We start from the raw sequence: 21,412 nt of genomic DNA, 5'->3' as shown, positions 1-21,412 counted from the left end.
AGACGCAATGGGCCAAATGGCGGCCTCCTGCACTGTAGGGTTATGATTCTGATTAGCTCGGGTAGAGGACTGGCTAACCAACAGAAAGCAATGTCAGGATAAATGGATCCTTTGCTGATTGGCAAGATATGACTGGTGAGATGCCACAGTGTTCAGCCCTCAGGCCCCAACTATTTACAATCTATATTAATGACTTGGATGCAGGGATAGAAGGTACTATTGCCAAATTTGCAGATTACACTAAAATTGGTGGGATAGTGGCAATATAGAAATTAGTTTACAAATGCATATGGATAGATTAGGTAAGTGGGCCAAAATTTGACAGGTGGAGTTTAACGTGGATAAGTGCAAGGTTATCCATTTTGGTTGGAAAAATAGGCAACTTATTTAAATGGAGAGAAGCTTTGCAGAGAGACCTGGGTGTCCTTGTGCAAGAATCACATAACTAGTATGCAGGTACAGCAGGTAGTAAGGAAGGCAAATAGAGTTTTGGCATTTATTGGTAAAGAAACAGAATATAAAAGTGAAGTGTTGCTGCAGCTCGACCAGGCATTAGTGAGACTGCATCTGGAGTAATGTATACAATTTTGATCCTCTGACTTGAGGAGGGATATAGTTGCAATGGAGGCAGTTCAGAGGAGGTTCACTAGATTGATTCCAGAGGGGCTTCTCTTGTGATGAGAGTGTGCAGTTTAGGCCTATATTCTCTTGAGTTTAGAAGAATGAGAGGAAATCTAATTGAGTACAAGATGATAAAGGGAATTGCAAAGAAAACGGAGGATGTTTCCTCTTGTGGGGCAATCTAGAATGAGAGGCCATAGTTTTAGGCAAAGCATTAACAGATTTAAAACAGGAGATGAGAAAAAGTTACATCTCAAAGGGTCATGCACGTGTGGAATTCACTACTCCGGCATGCGATGGATGCCAGGACATTGAGTAAATTTTGAGGAGGAGATGGACAGATTTTTAATTAGTAATGGGTTGAAAGGTTAGAGAATGGGGTAGAAGCTGCGATGAGATCAGCCCTGATCGTATTGAATGGCAGAGCAGGCTCCAGGGGCTGAATTGCCTACTCTTGTTCCTAGTTCTATGCTTATAAGCCCTGCAGATGAGAAGGCCCCGGGTTTAATTCCCAGTCTCTTGTATAGCTGATCTCGGATGTGACAATTCGGGTACAATAATTATTCCATTTAAAAGTGTCCGTGTAGTTAACTGAGTGAGGAGCAAATACAGTTTAATTTAATGTCCTATAGGTTTGAAAAGGCTGTGCACGTTTGGATCACTCATGAATAAGTAATGACAACTCAAACATATCTTTTGTGAGGATGTACTCTGGAGAACAAGACAGAAAATTGGACAAAGACCCCAAAGAAGGCAATCTGAATTCAAAGTGGTGTGTTGTCAAATAGACATTTTAAATTTTGAACATGGCTGTTCGTATACAAGAATAAGTGTGTAGTGCTGTGTATGTGCCTGTCTGTGTATATCAAATGTTTTTTGAAATACAAACATTTCCCTGTGGTTGTGTTTCAGCATCAAAATGAGCAGCAGGCCAAGTATCAATAACTTTGGAAAATCTTTGTTTGGTGGATACTGTTCTCAGTATGTTCCAGACTTGGTCTTGCATGGAACTAGCTCTGATGAGAAGCTGAAACAGTGTTTAATGGCAGATTTAGCTCATGCTGTGCAGGTAAGTGTTTTGTTAAATGCAGTATCACTGGCAAATGTTTTACTATCTTCTGTCAAATTATTGCACTCTTCAAGCTGTTTCCTCAGCCTCTATATAGAGAGGAAATAATTATTTGATTTATTGCTGTATTAGTATACAGTGGAAAGTATTGTTTCTTGCATGCTATACAGACAAAGCATACTATTCATAAAGAAAGGAGAGAATGCAGAATGTAGTGTTACTGTCATAGCTAGGGTGTAGAGAGAGATCAGCTTAGTGCGAGATAGGTCCATTCAGAAGTCTGGCAGCAGGGAAGAAGCTGTTCAATTACCTGCATCAAAATGCACAGACACATTTGCTACTAAATTATGCACATTTTAAAATATTGCATCTATATTCTGTGCCAATAGGTAAAATGATGGATCAAAAATAGGATTTGGGGCCGAAGGCTGTCTCATAGATGTGTGCAAAATATAGCAGGGAAATCTTATTGGGATGATGGGCACGTTTTGTATCATAGAACCTCAACTATGTGCCTTAATGAAACTGACCCTTGGGCAGTAAAATGCTCCCAAATTATGTTACTAATTGCAGTGCTGCTTCTCCCTGTTTGCCTTTGTAGTAGCTGGTCCCTTCAAGGGGTGTATATCGGAAGGGTCATGCAACTCAATCATCCAATGGCAAATAAGCACAGAATTCTTGGTGCAGAATCTTTTTGCAGCCAAAGTAGATCCTAGAGCTGGAAGTATTAACATTGTGAAAGACAAATAAATAGTTATAGTTTGTTATATACTAACTGGTGGTCGCCAGTCCTTCCAATTACTACATTGGGATAGAGCGACTCCATTTGTAATGAGGAATTTGAAGAGAATGTCATTGCAAAGGTGCAGTGTGAATCAATCCAAGCTTGAAAGGGAAAGCAGGCATTCCTCTCGGGAAGCTAGAAGCCTTCGACATAACTTATGAAAAAATGTGGAACAGTTGGAGGATTATTTTGGGGCTAATGGATTGTGAAGGGAAGAGGAAGTTATTTTACTTGCTGCATGTGAGACCCAGACGTATTCGCAGTTTAACAAGCCCAAATGCACCAACCATGAAGATATTTGCAGAGCTCATTGAACTAGCAAACAGGCATTGCCACCCTAAAGCCTTGGTAATACTACAAAGATACAACTTTAACTCGATGGGAAGGGCCCCAGAGGAGACTATTGCAGCCTTCACAGCAAGGCTAAAGCAGATCGTGGGAGCATTGTGACTTCAGGTCAGCTTTAAACTATATGTTCAGAGATCGATTGGTATCCTGTGTAAATAATGCAGCTATACAAAAAACTGTTGGCTGAGTCTGAGTTGACTATTAAGAAGGTGCTGGAAATGGCAACAACAATAGAGCACCAGGAAGGGTGCCCCGGAGTTGCAAAGCATCGAGGCCCACCTGGGGTAATGATGCCAGAAGTAAGGATGCAGGATTGAGCTCATGCAGTGAGTTGAATGCAGAAGTGTGAAGAGTCAGTAAACACCAAAGATTTAAGCAGCCTAGGAATAACAGTGCTTTTGGTATCGGGGGGAACCTCAGAAGTGTGTAGATTTAGAGGAGCAGAGTGATTTGGATGCAGAAAAGTCATTTAACCGGTGCATAGTATGGGGGATTGTCCAGTGGGGGAAATAAATTTTATGCCATTAAACAATGTGGAATCGGCAAAATAGCACCCCATCACAATCGCGTTGGTAATAAATGGTCGGCCACTGAAGATGGGAGTAGACACGTGGGTGTCAGCTGCTGTTGAGCAAGCAGACCTACCAGTATCTTGAGGAGTTCAACCCCTGAAGCTGATGAACACGGCAGTAAGATTAGCCACATATACCAGAGAAGCCATAAAGATAGTAGGAACAACTACAACCCCTGTGAGCTACAGACATCAGTCAGCTCAGCTACCACTGATGGTGGTATCGGGCCAAGGACTCAGTCTAATGGGGTATGATTGACTCCAGGAGATTAAGTTGAACTGGCTGGGGATCTTTAGGATAAAGGAAACGGGCCTGCACAAGGTCATTAGGAAGTACCAAGAAGTATTCTAAGAGGAACTTGGAAAGATTTGCCCATTGCACGGTAGGATCCATGTAGATCTGGAAGCCCCACCAAAAATTCTTAGAGCATGACCTATGTCTTGTGCATCAGTCGAGGCAGCGTTAAAATATCTGAAAGACTTGGGCATCATTTAGCCTGTACAATTTGCATGATGGACCACACCCATTGTACCGGTAGTTAAACCAGACAGGACAGTCAGAATCTGTGGAAATTGCAAGTTGACGATGAACCAGGCTGCAGAGCTAGATTGGTACACCATTCTTAAAATAGAGGATGGGGGGCCTGACTTGTACCAAATTGGACATGTCACGCTTACTAGTTAGAACTAGACAAAGCTTATGTCACCATAAACACCCATAAAAGGTGTTCATCAATTTCCATGTTTACCTTTTGGTGTTTCATAAAAACGTAAGAACATTAGAACTAGGAGCAGAAGTAGGCCATCTGGCCCCTCGAGTCTGCTCCGTCATTCAATAAGATCATGGCTGATCTTTTCGTGGACTCAGCTCCACTTACCCGCCCACTCACCATAGCCCTTAGTTCCTTTACTGTTCAAAAATTTATCTATCCTTGCCTTAAAAAACATTCAATGAGGTAGCTCAACTGCTTCACTGGGCAGGGAATTCCACAGATTCACAACCCTTTGTGTGAAGAAGTTCCTCTTCAACTCAGTCCAAAATCTGCTTCCCCTTATTTTGAGGCCATGCCCCCTAGTTCTAGTTTCACCTGCCAGTGGAAACCACTTCCCTGCTTTTATCTTACCTATTCCCTCCATAATCTTATGTTTCTATAAGATCGCCCCTCATTCTTTGAATTCCAATGAGTATAGCCCCAGAATACTTAGTCTCTCCTCATAAGCTAACCCTCTCAGCTCTGGAATCAACCTAATGAATCTCCTCTGCACCCCCTCCAGTGTCATTATCTCCATTCTCAAGTAAGGAGACCAAAACTGTACACTGTACTCCAAGTGCGGCCTCACCAGCACCCTATACAGTTACAACACAACCTCACTGTTTTTAAACTCCATCCCTCTAGCAATGAAGGACAACATTCCATTTGCTTTCTTAATGATCTGCTGCACCTGCAAACCAACTCCTTGTGATTCTGCACAAGGACACCCAGGTCCCTCTGCACAGCAGCATGCTGCAATTTTTTGCCATTTAAATAATAGTCCATTTTGCTGTTGTTCCTACCAGAGTGGATGACCTCACGTTTACCAACATTGTACTCCATCTGCCAGACCCTTGCCCACTCAGACTATCTATATCCCTTTGCAGACTTTGTGTCCTCTGCACACTTTGCTCTGCCACTCATCTTGGTGTCATCTGCGAATTTTGGCATGCTACACTTGGTCCCCAACTCCAAATCATCTCTGTAAATCGTAAACAATTGCGGTCCCAACACTGATCCCTGAGGCACACCACTAGTCACTGATCGCCAACCAGAAAAACACCCATTTACTTCCACTCTTTGCTTTCTGTTAGTTAGCCAATCCTCCAACCATGCTAATACGTTACCCGTAACACTGTTATCTTATGCAGCAGGCTTTGGTGCAGCACCTTGTCAAATGCCTTCTGAAAATCCAGATACACCACATCCACAGGTTCCCCATTGTCCACTGCGCATGTTATGTTCTCAAAGAATTCCACCAAATTTGTCAAACATGATCTGCCCTTCGTGAACCCATGCTGTGTCGTACCAATGGGAAATTTGTATCCAGATGTCTCGCTATTTCTTCCTTGGTTCAAGCATTTTCTCTACTACAGAAGTTAAGCTAACCAGCCTGTAGTTACCCATCTTTTGTCTCCCTCCTTTTTTAAACAGTGACGTCATATTTTCTGTTTTCCAATCTGTGGAAACCACCCCAGAGTCCAGCGAATTTTGGTAAATTACCACTACTGCATTTGCTAGTGATGAGGAGGGTGTTATCCTTTGGAAAGCTGGCGTGGTCATCCCCAAACCAGGAAGAGTTATTACCAGAAGAATTGTATGCCCAGATGGGCACCATATCTTAGCTATGAGCTCATTTGGTGGCCTAGCATTGGTGCTGATATAGGAAGGATGGTAAAACAATGTGACCAGTGCTGGCTACAGCAGAAGTTACCTGCTACTGCACCCTAGCTCCCTCGTCCAGGACAGCCATAGATGAGAGTTCACGTTGATTACATTGGCCTGTTTATGGGAACGATGTTTGCCCATTTAAAATGGACTGATTGTATTCAAAATGAGTTCCACAACATTGCACACTATACTTGAGAAGCTGCATCAATGTTTTACAACCCAGGGTGTACCAGAAGTGTTCATCTCTGACAATGGATCAGTGCAGAATTCCAGAAGTTCATGGCCTTCAGTGGACTAAAACACATCATATAGTACCACGTAACCTCTCATCAAATAGGCTGGCAGAGCATGCAGTGCAAACTTTCAAGGCTGGTATGAAGAAGCAAACACCTTCATTAGCTTAGAACCACCCTGCATACTACAACTCGAATAACTCCAGCTGAGCTGCTAATGAGTAAACGCTTAACAACCAGGTTGAGCCTGGTAGTTCCAAATTTTGCAGGTTGCATGGAGATGAGGCAGAATTGTCAGAAAGGAACCATGATTTATAAAAAGTAGGAAGAGCATTGGGATAGATGATCCAGCCTTTCTGAAGAATTTTGGAAACTGACCAAATACGGTCTCAGTTGTGGCCAGGACAGGGCCGTCCTGGCCACTGTCTTGTGAAGTGAAAATACAGGACAAGTTAATGGAAAAAATACATAGACCATTTGAGAAGGCAGGATCCATCCCAATGGCCAGTGCTACGGCCTGATCCAATTGTGCCAGCGAGAGTACTGCTGTTGTTGTTTGTCCAAGTGAAGCCACTGATGGGCCAAAGTGCTCTTCCGAGTGAAATAAGGAAAGTGGGAGACACATCCCACTGTGTTTTGGAAATTGTATAAACTATTTATGTACTGTATAATAAGGGACTTAAAGGAGAGGGATGTAGTAGCTGGCCCCTTTAAGGGACATACTCCAGGTTGGTCATGAGACCCAGTTGCCCAAAGGAGAATGACTACCGGGATCTTGGTACGGAACCTGGGCTTTTGCAGCCAGAGGTGATCCTACAGCTGGAAGTGTTAACATCGTGGAGGACTGTGTATTTATTGGTTTGTAAATAAACCATTATATAACCATTGTTATATGCTGTTCACTAAACTTTCCAATTATACAGCCACCTTCATTTCTCTTCTGAATTCCTCCTAAAAAAGCTCGTGTCGGAACAGCTGATTTGTTCCTAATCTGTTCCTCTAGCTCCAGTTGCCTGATATGCCGCAGGATTGAGTCCAGTTTTATGAAGCGTAGAATGCACTTCCTTTCGGCTATCTTCTCAGCAATTATGCTTGCTTCTGCTCTGAAGAGTCATACAGATTGAATGTTAACTGTTTTTCTCTCTCCACAGATGCTACCAAACCTGTTGAGTCTTTCCAGCATTTTCTGTTTTTGCTTCAGATTTCCAGCATCCATAATATTTACTTTCACTTCTCACTTCAACATCATTAGAGAACTGGCATGTTTTAAACATGTTGGTGTTGTTCAGAGCACGTAATGAATTCAGTGCCAAATATCTGTTATAGGAGTTGCCTTAGCGTTCAAAATATGATCAGTTCAGTGCAAGAAATCAGTTGACTTTAAAGTGTGACTGTTTTGTTGAGAGCACTATAGAGGGACTTTTTGATGCAATAGTTTTCTGTAACTGAGTAGCAGCAGAATTGGTTGGAATTGGGAGCATATTTTTTGCAGCGGTCAAAGTCCAGGGACTTGAATAATTTGTAGATATGAGGGCTGGCTAGCTGGCTGATCTTGTAGAACAATAATGGGGCAGTGAAGTCATAACATTTTGACAGGTTAATTTCATGCTGGTGTCTTATTTCTACAAATATTCTAGCAGTTGATCAAAATCAAAAATGGCTGGAAGCCTGAAATTTGTAGTACCACAATTTTTGAATGGAGTTTAATTATTTGTATTATTTTGAAACAATTTATTGAGATCAAAATATTAAATGCTGTTTATTACTTTACCCTTTCTGCTCTAGCACCCTGTTTTAGATGAACCCATTGCAGAATCTGTCTGTATTATTGCAGACACAGATAAGTGGTCAGTCCAAGTGGCTACAAGCCAGAGGAAAGTGATGGACAACAAGCTGGGCAAAGAGGTATTAGTCTCTAATCTTGTGTCCTCCCTGCTCCAGTCGATTCTTCAACTGTACAAACTACAACTCCCACCCGATTATGTAAGTAAAAGGTTTTTACTTTAGTGTGTTGCAATTTGTCTAGCCTGCATGACCACAACATGCGTTACAAGATGAGGTCCATTGTATAACATGAATTGACTTCTCCAGAGACCAGGACAAGCCAGTGCTAAATGATTCTTCTAAGTGTGCAATTCCTGACACATGAGTTCACAGAATGGTTAGTGTAGAAGAAGGTAATTTGGCCCATTGTCTGTGCACAGGTTCTCTGAACATCTTGACTTAGTGCCATTCCCATACTTTTCCCCATATCCCTGCACGTTTTCTTTTCAAGTTATCATCTGATACCCTCATGAATGCCTCAACTGAACCTGCCTGCATCACACTCCCAGGTAATGCATTCCAGACCCAAATTCACTTTGAATATGTGCCCTCTCGTTCTTGTTCCTTTTGCGAGGAGGAACAATTTCTGCCTATCCTCCTCATGAATTTGAACATCACTATCAAATCTCTCTGCTGCTGTCTTTCCAAGGAGAGCAGTCCCAGCCTCTCCAAATATCCTCAACTGAAGTTTCTCATCCCTAGAATCATTCTTGTTATCCTCTTCTGCGTTCTCCAATGCATTCACATCTTTCCTATAGTGTGGCACCTAGAACTGTACAGAGTACTCCAGCAAAAGTCTTGTAAGTTCAGCATAACCTCTTTGCTCTTGTATTCAATGCCCCTATTAATAAATGCATGCAGATGCTACGACAACGGATGAATGAACACTGCTCGACAATCACCAGGCAGGAGTGTTCTCTTCCTGTTGGGGAACACTTTAGCCTCTGATCTTTGGGTAAGCGTTCTCCAAGGCGGCCTTCACGACACAACCACGCAGAATTGCTGAGCAGAAACTGATAGCCAAGTTCCGCACACATGAGGACGGCCTCAACCGGGATCTTGAGTTCATGTCACACTATCTGTAACCCCCACGACTTGCCTGGGCTTGCAAAATCTCACTAACTGTCCTGGCTGGAGACAATACACACCTCTTAACCTGTGCTTAACCCTCTCTCCACTCACATTATCTGTAGCTTTGTGACTTGATTACCTGTAAAGACTTTCATTCTAACCATTATCTTGTAAATTGAGTTTGTCTATGTATGCCCTGTTTGTGAACACAACTCCCACTCACCTGATGAAGGGGCAGTGCTCCGAAAGCTTCAAGTCATAGAAACCCTACAGTGCAGAAAGAGGCCATTTGGCCCATCGAGTCTGCACCGACCACAATCCCACCCAGGCCCTACCCCCACATCCCTACATATTTTACCCACTAATCCCTCTAACCTACGCATCTCAGGACACTAAGGGGCAATTTTAGCATGGCCAATCAACCTAACCTGCACATCTTTGGACTGTGGGAGGAAACCGGAGCACCCGGAGGAAACCCTCGCAGACACGAGGAGAACGTGCAAACTCCACACAGACAGTGACCCAAGCCGGGAATCGAACCCAGGTCCCTGGAGCTGTGAAGCAGCAGTGCTAACCACTCTGCTACCATGCCGCTTGTGGCTTGTGCTACCAAATAAAACTGTTGGCATTTAACCTGGTGTTGAGACTTCTAACTGTGCTTACCCCAGTCCAACGCTGGCATCTCCACATCAGCACGGTAGCACAGTGGTTAGCACTGCTGCTTCACAGCTCCAGGGACCTGGGTTCGATTCCCAGCTTGGGTCACTGTCTGTGTGGAGTTTGCACATTCTCCTCGTGTCTGCGTGGGTTTCCCCCCGGGTGCTCCGGTTTCCTCCCACAGTCCAAAGATGTGCAGGTTAGGTTGATTGGCCAAGCTAAAATTGCCCTTGGTGTCCTGGGATGCGTAGGTTAGAGGGATTAGTGGGTAAATATGTAGGGATATGGGGGTAGGGCCTGGGTGGGATTGTGGTCGGTGCAGACTCGATGGGCCGAATGGCCTCTTTCTGTGCTGTAGGGATTCTAAGATCATGCCTATTAATAAAGCCTATACATGCTTTAATAACTGTTCACTCCACCTGTCCACCTTCAATGATCTATGTACATATACACCCAGGCCCCACTGCTCCTGCACCTCTTTTAGAATTTTACTCTTTGTATTGGGTCTCCATATTCTTACTGAAAAATGCATCACCTCATGCTTCTCTGCATTGAATTTCATCTGCCCCCTAACCGCCCACTCCACCAACTTGTCTGTCCTTTTGAATTTCTACACTGTCGTCTTCACTTTCAAGTTTTATATCGTCCACAAACTTTGAAACTAAGATCTAGATCATTAAAATATATCGCTCAACATTGCAGGGTATAAAATTTTTAGAGAAGACATGAGAGCTGGAATAGCTGCACTTATTGGCCATAGAAGATAGCTACAGCCCATCAATTGAAAAATAGAATGTAAGATAAAACATCCATCACATTATAGGTGAAGTCTACAGATGACTTGTAATGGAAGGACTTTGGAGGAAAAGTATGCTGACCAGAACTATGGGTCATAGTTTTAAGATTATGGGGCAAACCTTTTCGACCTGAGGTGAAGAGAAATTTCTTCACCCAGCGGGTGGTGCATATGTGGAATTCACTACCACAGAATGTATTTGAGGCCAAAACGTCATCTGATTTCAAGAAGAAATTAGATATAGTTCTTGGGGCTAAAGAAATCAAGAGATATGGGGGGGGGGCAGGGTGGGAAGAGAAATCAGGGTATTCAATTTAATGATCAAAATGAATGGTGGAGCAAGCTCGAATGGCCTACTCCTGCTTCTAGTTTCTATGATGTGGCGATGCCGGCGTTGGACAGTTTCTATGACAGATTAGGGAAATTAGTAAAAATATATGAAATAATCATGGGGGATTTCAACTGTCCTGATATGTTAAAAAGCCCAACAAGGGAGGATTTGTTATTGGATCAAGCAATGGGGGCTAAACAAGACTATGGACTAAATGTTTATAATATGTGCTTTAAGATAATAGAGAAGGACATATGTTTGGTTAATAAATTGGAGAAAAGCTGATTTTGAGGGGCTAAGGATAAAAGTTAGGAAAAATAAAATGGGTGCAATATTGGCAAGTAATGTCGAACAACATTTAAAATGTTCAGAGTGCAGAAAAAACATATTACGCTACAAGGAAAGAGCAGGCTAAACATTAGTGAAACTCCATGGATGAATAAAGACATAAGGGAACAATTTAGGATTAAGCAGCAGTACATAGTCAACTGAGGAATGCATGGTGATGAGAGCAAATATGAATAGATTAGGAGAGAAGTCATAGAAATAAGTAAAAAGACAGAGGAACTGCAAAATTAAATTATCAAGGACTATAAGACAAAGTAGTTAAATATTTTATAGGCACATCAATAAAAATGGAAGACTGATATAGAAATAGGACCGTAAAGGGATAGAGACAGTTTTACAATCCCTTTAGAGACGCTTAACATTTAAACAGAAATCCAAACGCATTTTAAACAATAGAACGACACAAATTTTCACTTTTGACAAAACACAAACTTTATTGTGTGTGTATATAAGACCATTAGACATAGGAGCAGAATTAGGCCACTCGGCCCATTGAGTCTGCTCCGCCATTCAATCATGGCTGATATTTTTCTCATCCAAATTCTCCTGCCTTTTCCCCATAACCACTGATCCCCTTATTGATCAAGAACCTATCTATCTTTGACCTAAAGACCCTCCATGACCTGGCCTCCACAGCCTTCTGCGGAAAATAGTACCAGAGATTCACCGCTCTCTGGCTGAAGAAATTCCTCATCTCTGTTTTAAAGGGTCGTCTCTTTAGACTGAGATTGTGCCCTCTGGTTCTAGTTTTTCCTACTAGTGGAAACATCCACTCTATCCAAGCCTCGCAGAATCCTATAAGTTTCAATAAGATCCCCCCTCATTCTTCTAAACTCCAACGAGCACAGACCCAGAGTCCTCAACTGTTCCTCATACGACAAGCTCTTCATTCCAGGGATCATTCTTGTGAACCTCCTCTGGACCCTTTCCAAGGCCAGCACGTCCTTCCTTGGGTATGGGGCCCAAAACTGTTCACAATACTCCAAATGGGGTCTGACCAGTGCCTTATACAGCCTCAGAAGTACATCCCTCCTCTTGTATTCTAGCCCTCTCGACATGAATGCTAACATTGCATTTGCCTTCCTAACTGCCAACTGAACCTGCATCCTCAAGAGAATCTTGAACAATGACTCCCAAGTCCCTTTGTGTTTCTGATTTCCTAAGCATTTTCCCATTTAGAAACTAGTCTATGCCTCCATTCCTCCTTCCAAAGTGCATAACCTCACACTTCTCCACATTGTATTCCATCTACCACTTCTTTACCCACTCCCCTAACGTGTCCAAGTCTTTCTGCAGCCACCCCCCCCGGCTTCCTCAATACTACCTGTCCCTCTCTACATATCTTTGTATCATCTGCAAACTTAGCAACAGTGCCTTCTGTTCCTTTCTCCAGATCGTTAATGTATATTGTGAAAAATTATGGCCCCAGCACTGACCCCTGAGGCACACCACTAGTCACCGGCTGCCATCCTGAGAAAGACCCCTTTATCCCCACTCTCTGCCTTCTGCCAGTCAGCCAATCCTCTATCCATACCAGGAGCTTACCCTTAACACTTAACTTATTTAGCAGTCCCTTATGCGGCACTTTGTCAAAGGCCTTCTGGAAATCTAAATAAATCATGTCCACTGGTTCTCCTTTATCTAACTTCCATGTTCCCACCTCAAAGAACTCTAACAGATTTGTCAGACACGACCTCCCCTTGACAAATGTTAATGACTGAAGTCAGACTAACCGGCCTATAATTTCCCATCTGCTGCCTCCCCCCCCTCCTTAAACAATGGTGTTACATTAGCTACTTTCCAGTCCTCTGGTACCCTCCCTGCCTCCAGTGATTCCTGAAAGATCACCATCAATGCCTCCATACGTTCCTCAGCTATCTTTTTTAGAACCCTGGGGTGTAGTCCATCCAGTCTAGGTGACTTATCCACCTTCAGACCTTTCAGTTTCCCCAGAACCTTCCATTTAGTGATGGCCACTACACTCCCTTGTGCCCCCTGACTCTCCTGGAGCTCTGGCATTCCACTGGTGTCTTCCACCGTGAAGATTAATGCAAAGTAACTATTCAGTTCCTCTGCCATTGCAGTGGTCCAGTGGCTATTTTTGCTCTCTTACCTTTTATGTATTGAAAAAGAATTAATGTACTAATTTATCAATTTACTATTTTAACAATTTGGTTCATAATTCTGGATGTTATGCACTCATGTTTGCTTCTTAGTTCCTGCAATAATTCTCTTTAATAATAAAGTTATTTACTCTGAGGTAGAACTTTTACCAATTCTTGATTGTGGGTGCCACAGTGATTTGTACTGGTTACTTTTCTAATACTTTCAAACTAATCTCATTGTTGCTATCTTTGGCACAAGTCTCTGGGAACTACTGTAGATTATTCCACTAGGTAATCGTCAAGCTTCCAAAATTCATGTCTTGTCCTCATTCACTCGATGAAAGAAGTTAGTTTTTTTTAACGCTGCTTCCGGTGCAGGTCAATCTAACTCTCATTTACTTTGGCTATCTCCTGTCAGTGGGCTGAAAATTGGACACCAGTTCCAAGCTACAACTAATTCTCTCGGCAAACACCCAGATAAATTGAAACAAGAAACCCACCCAAGTGTCACCCATCCCCATAACGCCATCACCTGCTCTGGGATGTCCTCAAATCAACCTTTAGGTTAATTATCACTCGGTCATAATTTTGTGTTTATTCTAACAAAAGTAAAGGGGTTTTATAACCTTTTTTGGGGTTCACTTTTAAACCAATTTAACTGTAACTCTCAAAACAAAAGCATCTTTCTGGCATGGATTCCTTGTAAATTTCTTTGGCTGGGCAAGTCCACCTGTTTTATAGCACTCTGCTCAATTCTGACTTTATTAAACAGCTAGGGTAATCTTTTGAACTACCATTTCTTTAGGTGTTCAGGCAATCTCTAAAGCACAGCATTTTAATCATCTGATGGTTACAGCTTTAATTTTCCCAGAACTGAAAATACCTTTAAAATATTAACTTGAACCATGAGCTTCATATTTATGACAGCTAATGATAGAGAGCTGATATATTGCATAATTATTTTATTTAACAGGGTGTAACACAGGCAGACATGACAAATTGATGAGATGAACAATGAAATAAGCGCATTTAAAATGCAAAGGAATGTATTGAATTAGCGAATCAAACTGAGGATAAAGCCGCATATCCAGACAGGTTGCATTCATCCATTTTTGAAGAATCTGGGGATAATAATGGATGCCCTATTAAAGGAAAGAATAGAAAATAATTTCAAAGCAAAAAGTGCGGTAATGAATAGTCAGCATGGACTTCAAAAGGAAAAATCTTGCTTAACCAACATTGAATGTATTGAGGTGACAAGGAAAGTAGACATACATCATGCAGTAAATGTAATTTGTCTCTTTCAAAAGGCTTTCAGTAAGGTGTCCCACAATAGCCTAATAAATAAGATTATAGAAATGGAGTTGGGGACAAGTGACAGAATGGATTACCAGCTGGTTTCATAAGATAAAGCAGAATGAGTGATGGGTAGTTATTCACTGGAAAATAGGGCAACGGTATCCACAAGGATTCCGTGCTGAGACCCCTGTTCATGATTTATATCAATTAATAGGACTTTGGAATTAAAACACAATTTTTAAGTTTACTGATGACACCAAGTTGGCTGGATAGTCCACAACAAAAAGGACTGCAACAAATTACAGGAGAACACTAATAAACTTGCAGAATGGGTAAACAATTGCCAAATGAAGTTCAACACGGGTAAACACCATTATTCCCACGAAACTCATCTCCAAACACCGTGGCCTGGGCCTCGTCTCCTCCCTCTGAGATTGGATCCTGAACTTCCTAACTCGCAGACCACAATCAGTAAGGATAGGCAACAACTCCACCACAATCATCCTCAATACCGGTGCCCCACAAGGTTGTTGTCTCAGCCCCCCACTATACTCCTTGTACACTATGACTGTGTGGCCAAATTCCACTCCAATGTGATTTTCAAGGTTGCTGACGACACCACCATAGTGGATTGGATCTCAAACAATGATATGAGACGGTACAGGAACGAGATAGGGAATCTGGTGAACTGGTGTGGCAACAATAATCACCCCCCCCCCCCCCCCCCCCCAATTCAACAAAACGAAGGAGATTGTCATCGACTTCAGGAAGTGTAAAGGAGAACATGCCCCTCTCTACGTCAATGGGGATGAAGTAGAAAGGGTCAAGAGCTTCATGTTTTTAGGTGTCCAGATCACTTCCAACCTGTCCTGGTTCCCCCAGGCTGACTGTAGTTGAGAGCCTCTACTTTCTCAGAAGCTTAAGGAAATTTGGCATGTCAGTTACAACTCGCCACCTTTTACAGATGCACCACAGAAAGCATTCTTTCTGGTTGTATCACAGCTTGGTATGGCTCCTGCTCTGCCCAAGACCACAAGGAACTACAAAAGGTTGTGAATGTAGCCCAATCCATCACGCAAACCAGCCTCCCATTCATTGACTCTGTCTACACTTCCCGCTGCCTCGGCAATGCAGCCAGCATAATCAAGGACCCCGCGCACCCTGAACGTACCTTCTTCCATCGGGAAAAAGATACAAAAGTCTGAGGTCAAGAACAGCAGCTTCCCTACTGTTATCAGACTTTTGAATGGACCTACCTTATATTAAATTGATCTTTCTCTACACCCTAGCTATGATTGACACTACAGTCTGCACTCTTTCCTTCTCTATGAACGGTCTACATAGCGTACAAGAAACAATACTTTTCACTATGTTAATACATGTGACAATAATAAATCAAATCAAATGTAAGCTAGTACCTTTTTGGAAGGAAGAATAGGGAGGTCGCTTATTCTTGGAAAGTACAAGTCTAGGTGGGCCGAGGAACAAGTATGTGGAATACGAGTATACATCGCTAAAAGATCTTCCACAGGTTAGCCAGGCCACGTTTTTTAAAAAAAAAACAAATCCAGCACCAGGCTTTAGTTATCCAGAGTGATGTTAAACCTGTGTTGAACCTTGATTAGTATTTTGATAAATTTCCCAGCATTTCTTATTGAAAAATTGAAGTCATTTCTGGCATTTTTTTTCTTTCTTTGCAGTGTTTAATCCATCTTGAAGATAGACTTCAGGAGCTTTATTTTAAAAGCAAAATGCTGTCAGAATACCTCAAAGGCCACACTAGAGTCCATGTAAAAGAACTGGGAGTGGTGCTGGGGTAAATCAGAACTTTTGAATTAATCTGTATATTGTGCCCGTCGTCTCCAAACCTGTTGTGTCTTTGTTAAATGGTTTCACTAAACGTATGTTGTAATTTATAAAATTATGCATATTTTCTTAAATTGTTTGTGTGTTCTAATGGAAATGGATGTTTTTTCCTTTTGTGCTATGTTCGCTATTTTCGAAAGAACATAGTCATCGAGTCATTTGTGGAACATGAGTTAATTTGGCCAATCCTAGTCCATGCTGGCTCCCCACAGTGCAATACAGTCAATTCCACTCCACTGCTCAATCCCTGTACCTCTGCAAGTTCCTTTGCTTCAGTGTTCATCCAATATTTTTAGTTACTGAATTCCAAATAACTATTTTTGGTGCTTTTTTAAAAAAAAAACTTGCTCTGCTGTCAGCCATTGCTTCTCATGTTGCAGCCTTTCACAGATAATTTTTACACTATCAAGCCTCGAGCTGATCTTTTGTAACAAATTTGTTGCAGGATTAACATTGGGAGAATTTTGTTCCTGCACCTTTTTTTTATTACACATCCAGTTGTTTTTTTCAGTTTATAATGTATATAATCCCAAAAAATTGTTCTTTGAGAAAGGAAAATATTTTCCTTCAGAAATTTGGGAGGAAGGGCAACTATTACTTCAGTTTAGCAAAATGATTAAAACTGTTCTAAATATATTCTCCTGCATTTGGCGCATTAGAATAGAATATGGTATGGTTTTCTGGTCAGGACTGTATTAACACACACTTAGAATTTGTGTCTTTACACAATGTCTACAGTCCTGCGAACGTTGTCTTGCCAAATAGTATACATGGGACACTTGCTTTAAACAAACAAATTGATTTTAGGAAAACAGGCCCCTAGAGGCGACTTATCTATAATTTGAGGTGTCATCCCATGAATTGCTATGCTTTCTTTGAAATTATATATTTTTTCTTTTTGGCTTTCAGCAGAGTTTTATATATTGAATGTTGTTTACATCAACTTAGCGATTGTACTTTTCTCTTTCAGGATTGAATCAAATGACTTGCCTCTGTTGGCTGCTGTGGCAAGTACTCATTCTCCATATGTTGCCCAGATACTCTTGTAAGCTAAAATCTCAGAACAGCTTTTGTCCAGAAAGGATTTTTTTTAAAAAATCAAACTGAGCATTGGATGGCACTGAGTTGGGAAACTTTGTTGTGCACATTGATGGTTACAAGTATTATGCAGAATGATGACCAGATCAGTGCTACGTTGTGCATTGAAGAATCTTCTACATGATCGTATGCCATAAACTGCAAATTTTCATCATCTTTCAGAAAATTTCTGGGATACATGTTCATCTATCAGTAAGGAATTTTAATGGCAAGTGTTTCAGGTTTGTTTTTTTTAAACAGGACTTAAGTCTGCTAAGCTCATCAACACTAAATGGTTGCAATGAAAGCATGTGTTTCATACAAAGCAGACTTCTAAAAACAGACCACGCTCTCGCGCCATCTTGAATGCTCGCTTCTGTGGTGTTTTTGACTTCCAAGTCACTTCAACAGTTGCCTTAAATGGTATATAATTGAGTATTACAAAAGTTATACATAGCATTCCGATTCAGAAGAATTTGAAATTACATCTATTGATTTTACATTTCTAAATTGCTAGGATACTGTACAATCCTGCAACAAAAGCACAGCAAAAAAAGCTATCGAATTTAGCAGTTTACTTTATACAAATGGTTTGAATTTTTTGAGAGTTTAGTTGTCTATTCATTTTTAAAGGGACAAAGTAGGCAGAATTATATTTTTAAAATTTGTACGGGGTATCTTGATTTGTTTACAATGATTTCTCAACTTATGCAAGTTTCTGTTAAACAACATTTATGGAATATTGGGGCTAATCCTGTGACACCAGCTTTGTACGAAAAACACTGCTGTTTTGCAGTTAATGAATGAGGTTATTGGGTCTCACTAACAGTCAGTTGTGCCGAATAATTTCCAGACTGACTTTAGTGAAGAATTCCAAGATGTTGAATGATGGGAATAATGAAAATTGGGGTGGAGGGGAGGGAAAGGAGCTGTATTTTTGTTGTGTAAATGCGTATGGTACAATCTCAGCTGGTAAGAATCACATGGAGGCTACTTTATCAGAAATCTATTTAGTGATGCAAGTGCCTTTCAAAAACCAACTGGGGGAATGTTCCAATTAAAAGCTACAAATAATTCAATTAATGACTATCCCAGCGTATGCTGATGCTTCACCCAGTGAATGAGACAGGAAACATTCACGTCAGATGTTCCCTGTGGAATAGGGTAATCAGATTATTGATAAATCACCTTTATGAAATAATGCACAGAAGACCATGGAAATGATTTATCTGCCATTAAATTTGGCACAATACACTTGAGTTCCCTACCTTGTACATATGTTTACTTTATTTGTAAAATTAGCAACTGGAGAAACTTCACTGGGGTCCTCTTCCTTAATCCAGTTTTTGCTAAAAGAAAAATAATCTCTTTAGGGTTTTATATTTTGCATAAAATGATAGGTATATTTTCACTTTTTAAAATTTTAGTTCTGAACAAACGGGCAGGGCTTCTGCTAACACAATTTTAATTTAAGTATGGAGTTTATTGCCACATAACTAGAAAGGGTCATATTTCAGGCCTAGAATTATGATGTGAAAAATTGTGAAATGCACTAAGAACATGTGTCTGAAGGTTTGATGCTTGTCTTGCTGTTGCATATTTTCAATTAGGAGCTAATGCTATACTTCAGTTTTACCTAGGGGTTAGGTTTTTTGGTCGGCCTCTGAAAATCATTAAACCTGAATTATAACATTCCAATAAATATACATCATACCTGAACATGAGAATATTTCTAATATAAAGTGAATACATTGCTAGTTATTTGGGAGAAATTGGAGACCGGATTGTTTCGGTTTTGTCCTTTACCTTTAAAATGGTACAGAAACCAAACATATTGGGCGTACTATTGTGGGCCACAAACAATTACACCTTACTGATGAATGCAACTCCGCTTCTAATATTTCTTAACATCAAAAAAACATGAAATAACTTATTTTAATATTCCACCTCTCATTTTTAACTTAATTTATCCCATATTGGGCGGCCCGGTAGCACAGTGGTTAGCACTGCTGCTTCACAGCTCCAGGGACCTGGGTTCGATTCCCGGCTCGGGTCACTGTCTGTGTGGAGTTTGCACATTCTCCTCGTGTCTGCGTGGGTTTCCTCCGGGTGCTCCGGTTTCCTCCCACAGTCCAAAGATGTGCGGGTTAGGTTGATTGGCCATGCCAAAATTGCCCTTAGTGTCCTGGGATACGTAGGCTAGAGGGATTAGTGGGTAAATATGTAGGGATATGGGGGTAGGGCCTGGGTGGGATTGTGGTCAGTGCAGACTCGATGGGCCGAATGGCCTCTTTCTGTGCTGTAGGGATTCTAAGATATACCTAACCCCATGCAACCTCTGCTTCATCAAATACCAAAACTGTTCAGCTAAATTATTTTAGTCTCGGTTTTTGCATTTCTCACTTGTTGCACAAAAATTACTTTGCTTGACACCATGCTCCATGGTGTCCATAGTTTGAGTATTGCCCTTGATCCCAGCTTTTGTTACTTGTTCAGCAGGTCCACTTCTATTTGGAAAACCCACCATTGGCAGCAGTAGGAAATGAAATGCATGGACCATGTCATCCCTAAATAAGACATCCACAGCAGTGACATGAAACCAGGGTGAGGTTTCAGCTGTTTGACTCAAAGATTAAGATTAGGATTTGGCTACTAGTTGGAATTGACATTTGTTGCTGCTTAGGTTCACTGAACAGGAACTACACACTTTGATTCCTTGTTTAGTGGCTGAACTCGGATAAAAAGCATTTTTACTTATTGAGTCATGGAGCTAAATCTCATCACACTGCCATTCACTGCTCCAGTACATTCCGTTTTGAAATGCAGTCACTAATGCATTTTATTCTTTCCCTATTATAGATATTAATATCATCCCCTTTCTGTAAAAGCAGCTCACAAACCAATTGGGAGTATTAAAGCAGCGTTGAATAAGCTCTTTGATTCACTTAAAGGAGTTAAATGCTGAGTTCAAATTTGTGACACAGCATTATGTAATTGCCATTAGAACTCAACTGTAAATCAAATTTAATGAATATTCATTTTAAATATGATCAAAGATGCTCCTGAGTTTCAGATATGCCTGATACTTTAGTTCAGTTAGTTGTGGCTGCACACTTGAGCTACAGTTGATCCTGTCCTAAAAAGAGGCCAAAATCGCACTCAAACAGATCCTATGTGCTGGCTCACCATCTTTTGTAGTAGATCATGGTGGGTCAACTGTGGAATTTGAGTGGAAATATCAAAATTGATATATAATATTCTAACATTGCCAAGATATTTCTATTGGACTGCCTAACTTGCTGGAACAAACTCTATTTTGCAGTTCCTTGAATGCTGTGATGTCATTGCCTAAGCCAAACTTTCTGATCATGGAACACTTGACTTTGTTGTTGGGGCTAGTTTAGCCAGTCTTTAATGCTGTTCCAGCTGCATCCCTCACTGTTGGCCTTTTGCCCTTCGATAACCCTTCCTGTGATGATAAGGCACTCCAACCCCTCTGCACCGACAACATGCCTGAATGACTCCATTTGCCTTTTATTATTCAATAATTCTTTTGTTCATCTAGCCTCACTCAATACTTCATTAGTTCTGTCCTCCACCCAACTTAACCTTAGGATCCTTCTGTAGCACCACATTCCGAAGCTGTTGATCTTTTCATCCTTTCCCAATGCTCCCAAGTTTCACATCCATAGAATCCCTGCAATACGGAAGAAGGCCATTCAGCCCATCGAGCCTGCACTGACAACAATTCCACCTAGCCCTATCGCTGTAGCCTCACATATTTATCCTACTAATCCCCCTGACACTAAGGGACAATTTACCATAGCCAATCAACCTAACCTGCACATCTTTGGACTGTGGGAGGAAACGGGAACACCCGGAGGAAACCCACGCAGACATGGGAAGAATGTGCAGACTCCATGCAGACAGGCGACCCAATTAAACTCTGGTCCCTGGTACTGTGAGGCAGCAGTGCTTGCCACTATACC

At 41.4% G+C, this 21,412-nt stretch overlaps 1 protein-coding gene across 4 annotated transcripts in view; it reads left to right on the top strand.

Annotated features, from left to right (window-relative positions):
* The window catches only part of LOC144493043 (folliculin-interacting protein 2-like), a 168,005-nt gene extending 148,670 nt beyond the window's left edge, over window positions 1-19,335 (top strand). For all 4 annotated transcript variants that reach the window (XM_078211885.1, XM_078211902.1, XM_078211877.1 and 1 more), the window contains 4 exons: window positions 1,534-1,690; window positions 7,835-8,032; window positions 16,181-16,296; window positions 17,317-19,335. In XM_078211885.1, coding sequence (XP_078068011.1) covers window positions 1,534-1,690; window positions 7,835-8,032; window positions 16,181-16,296; window positions 17,317-17,395 — 550 coding nt within the window. In that variant the 3' untranslated portion in view covers window positions 17,396-19,335. The remainder of the gene's footprint in view (window positions 1-1,533; window positions 1,691-7,834; window positions 8,033-16,180; window positions 16,297-17,316) is intronic.
* The last annotated feature ends 2,077 nt before the right edge of the window (window positions 19,336-21,412 follow it).

The sequence above is a fragment of the Mustelus asterias genome, chromosome 1 (assembly GCF_964213995.1).
Source record: "Mustelus asterias chromosome 1, sMusAst1.hap1.1, whole genome shotgun sequence".
NCBI classification, from domain to species: domain Eukaryota; kingdom Metazoa; phylum Chordata; class Chondrichthyes; order Carcharhiniformes; family Triakidae; genus Mustelus; species Mustelus asterias.
Note: the sequence above shows the minus strand (reverse complement) of the source record. Positions and strands in the feature narration are given on the sequence as shown.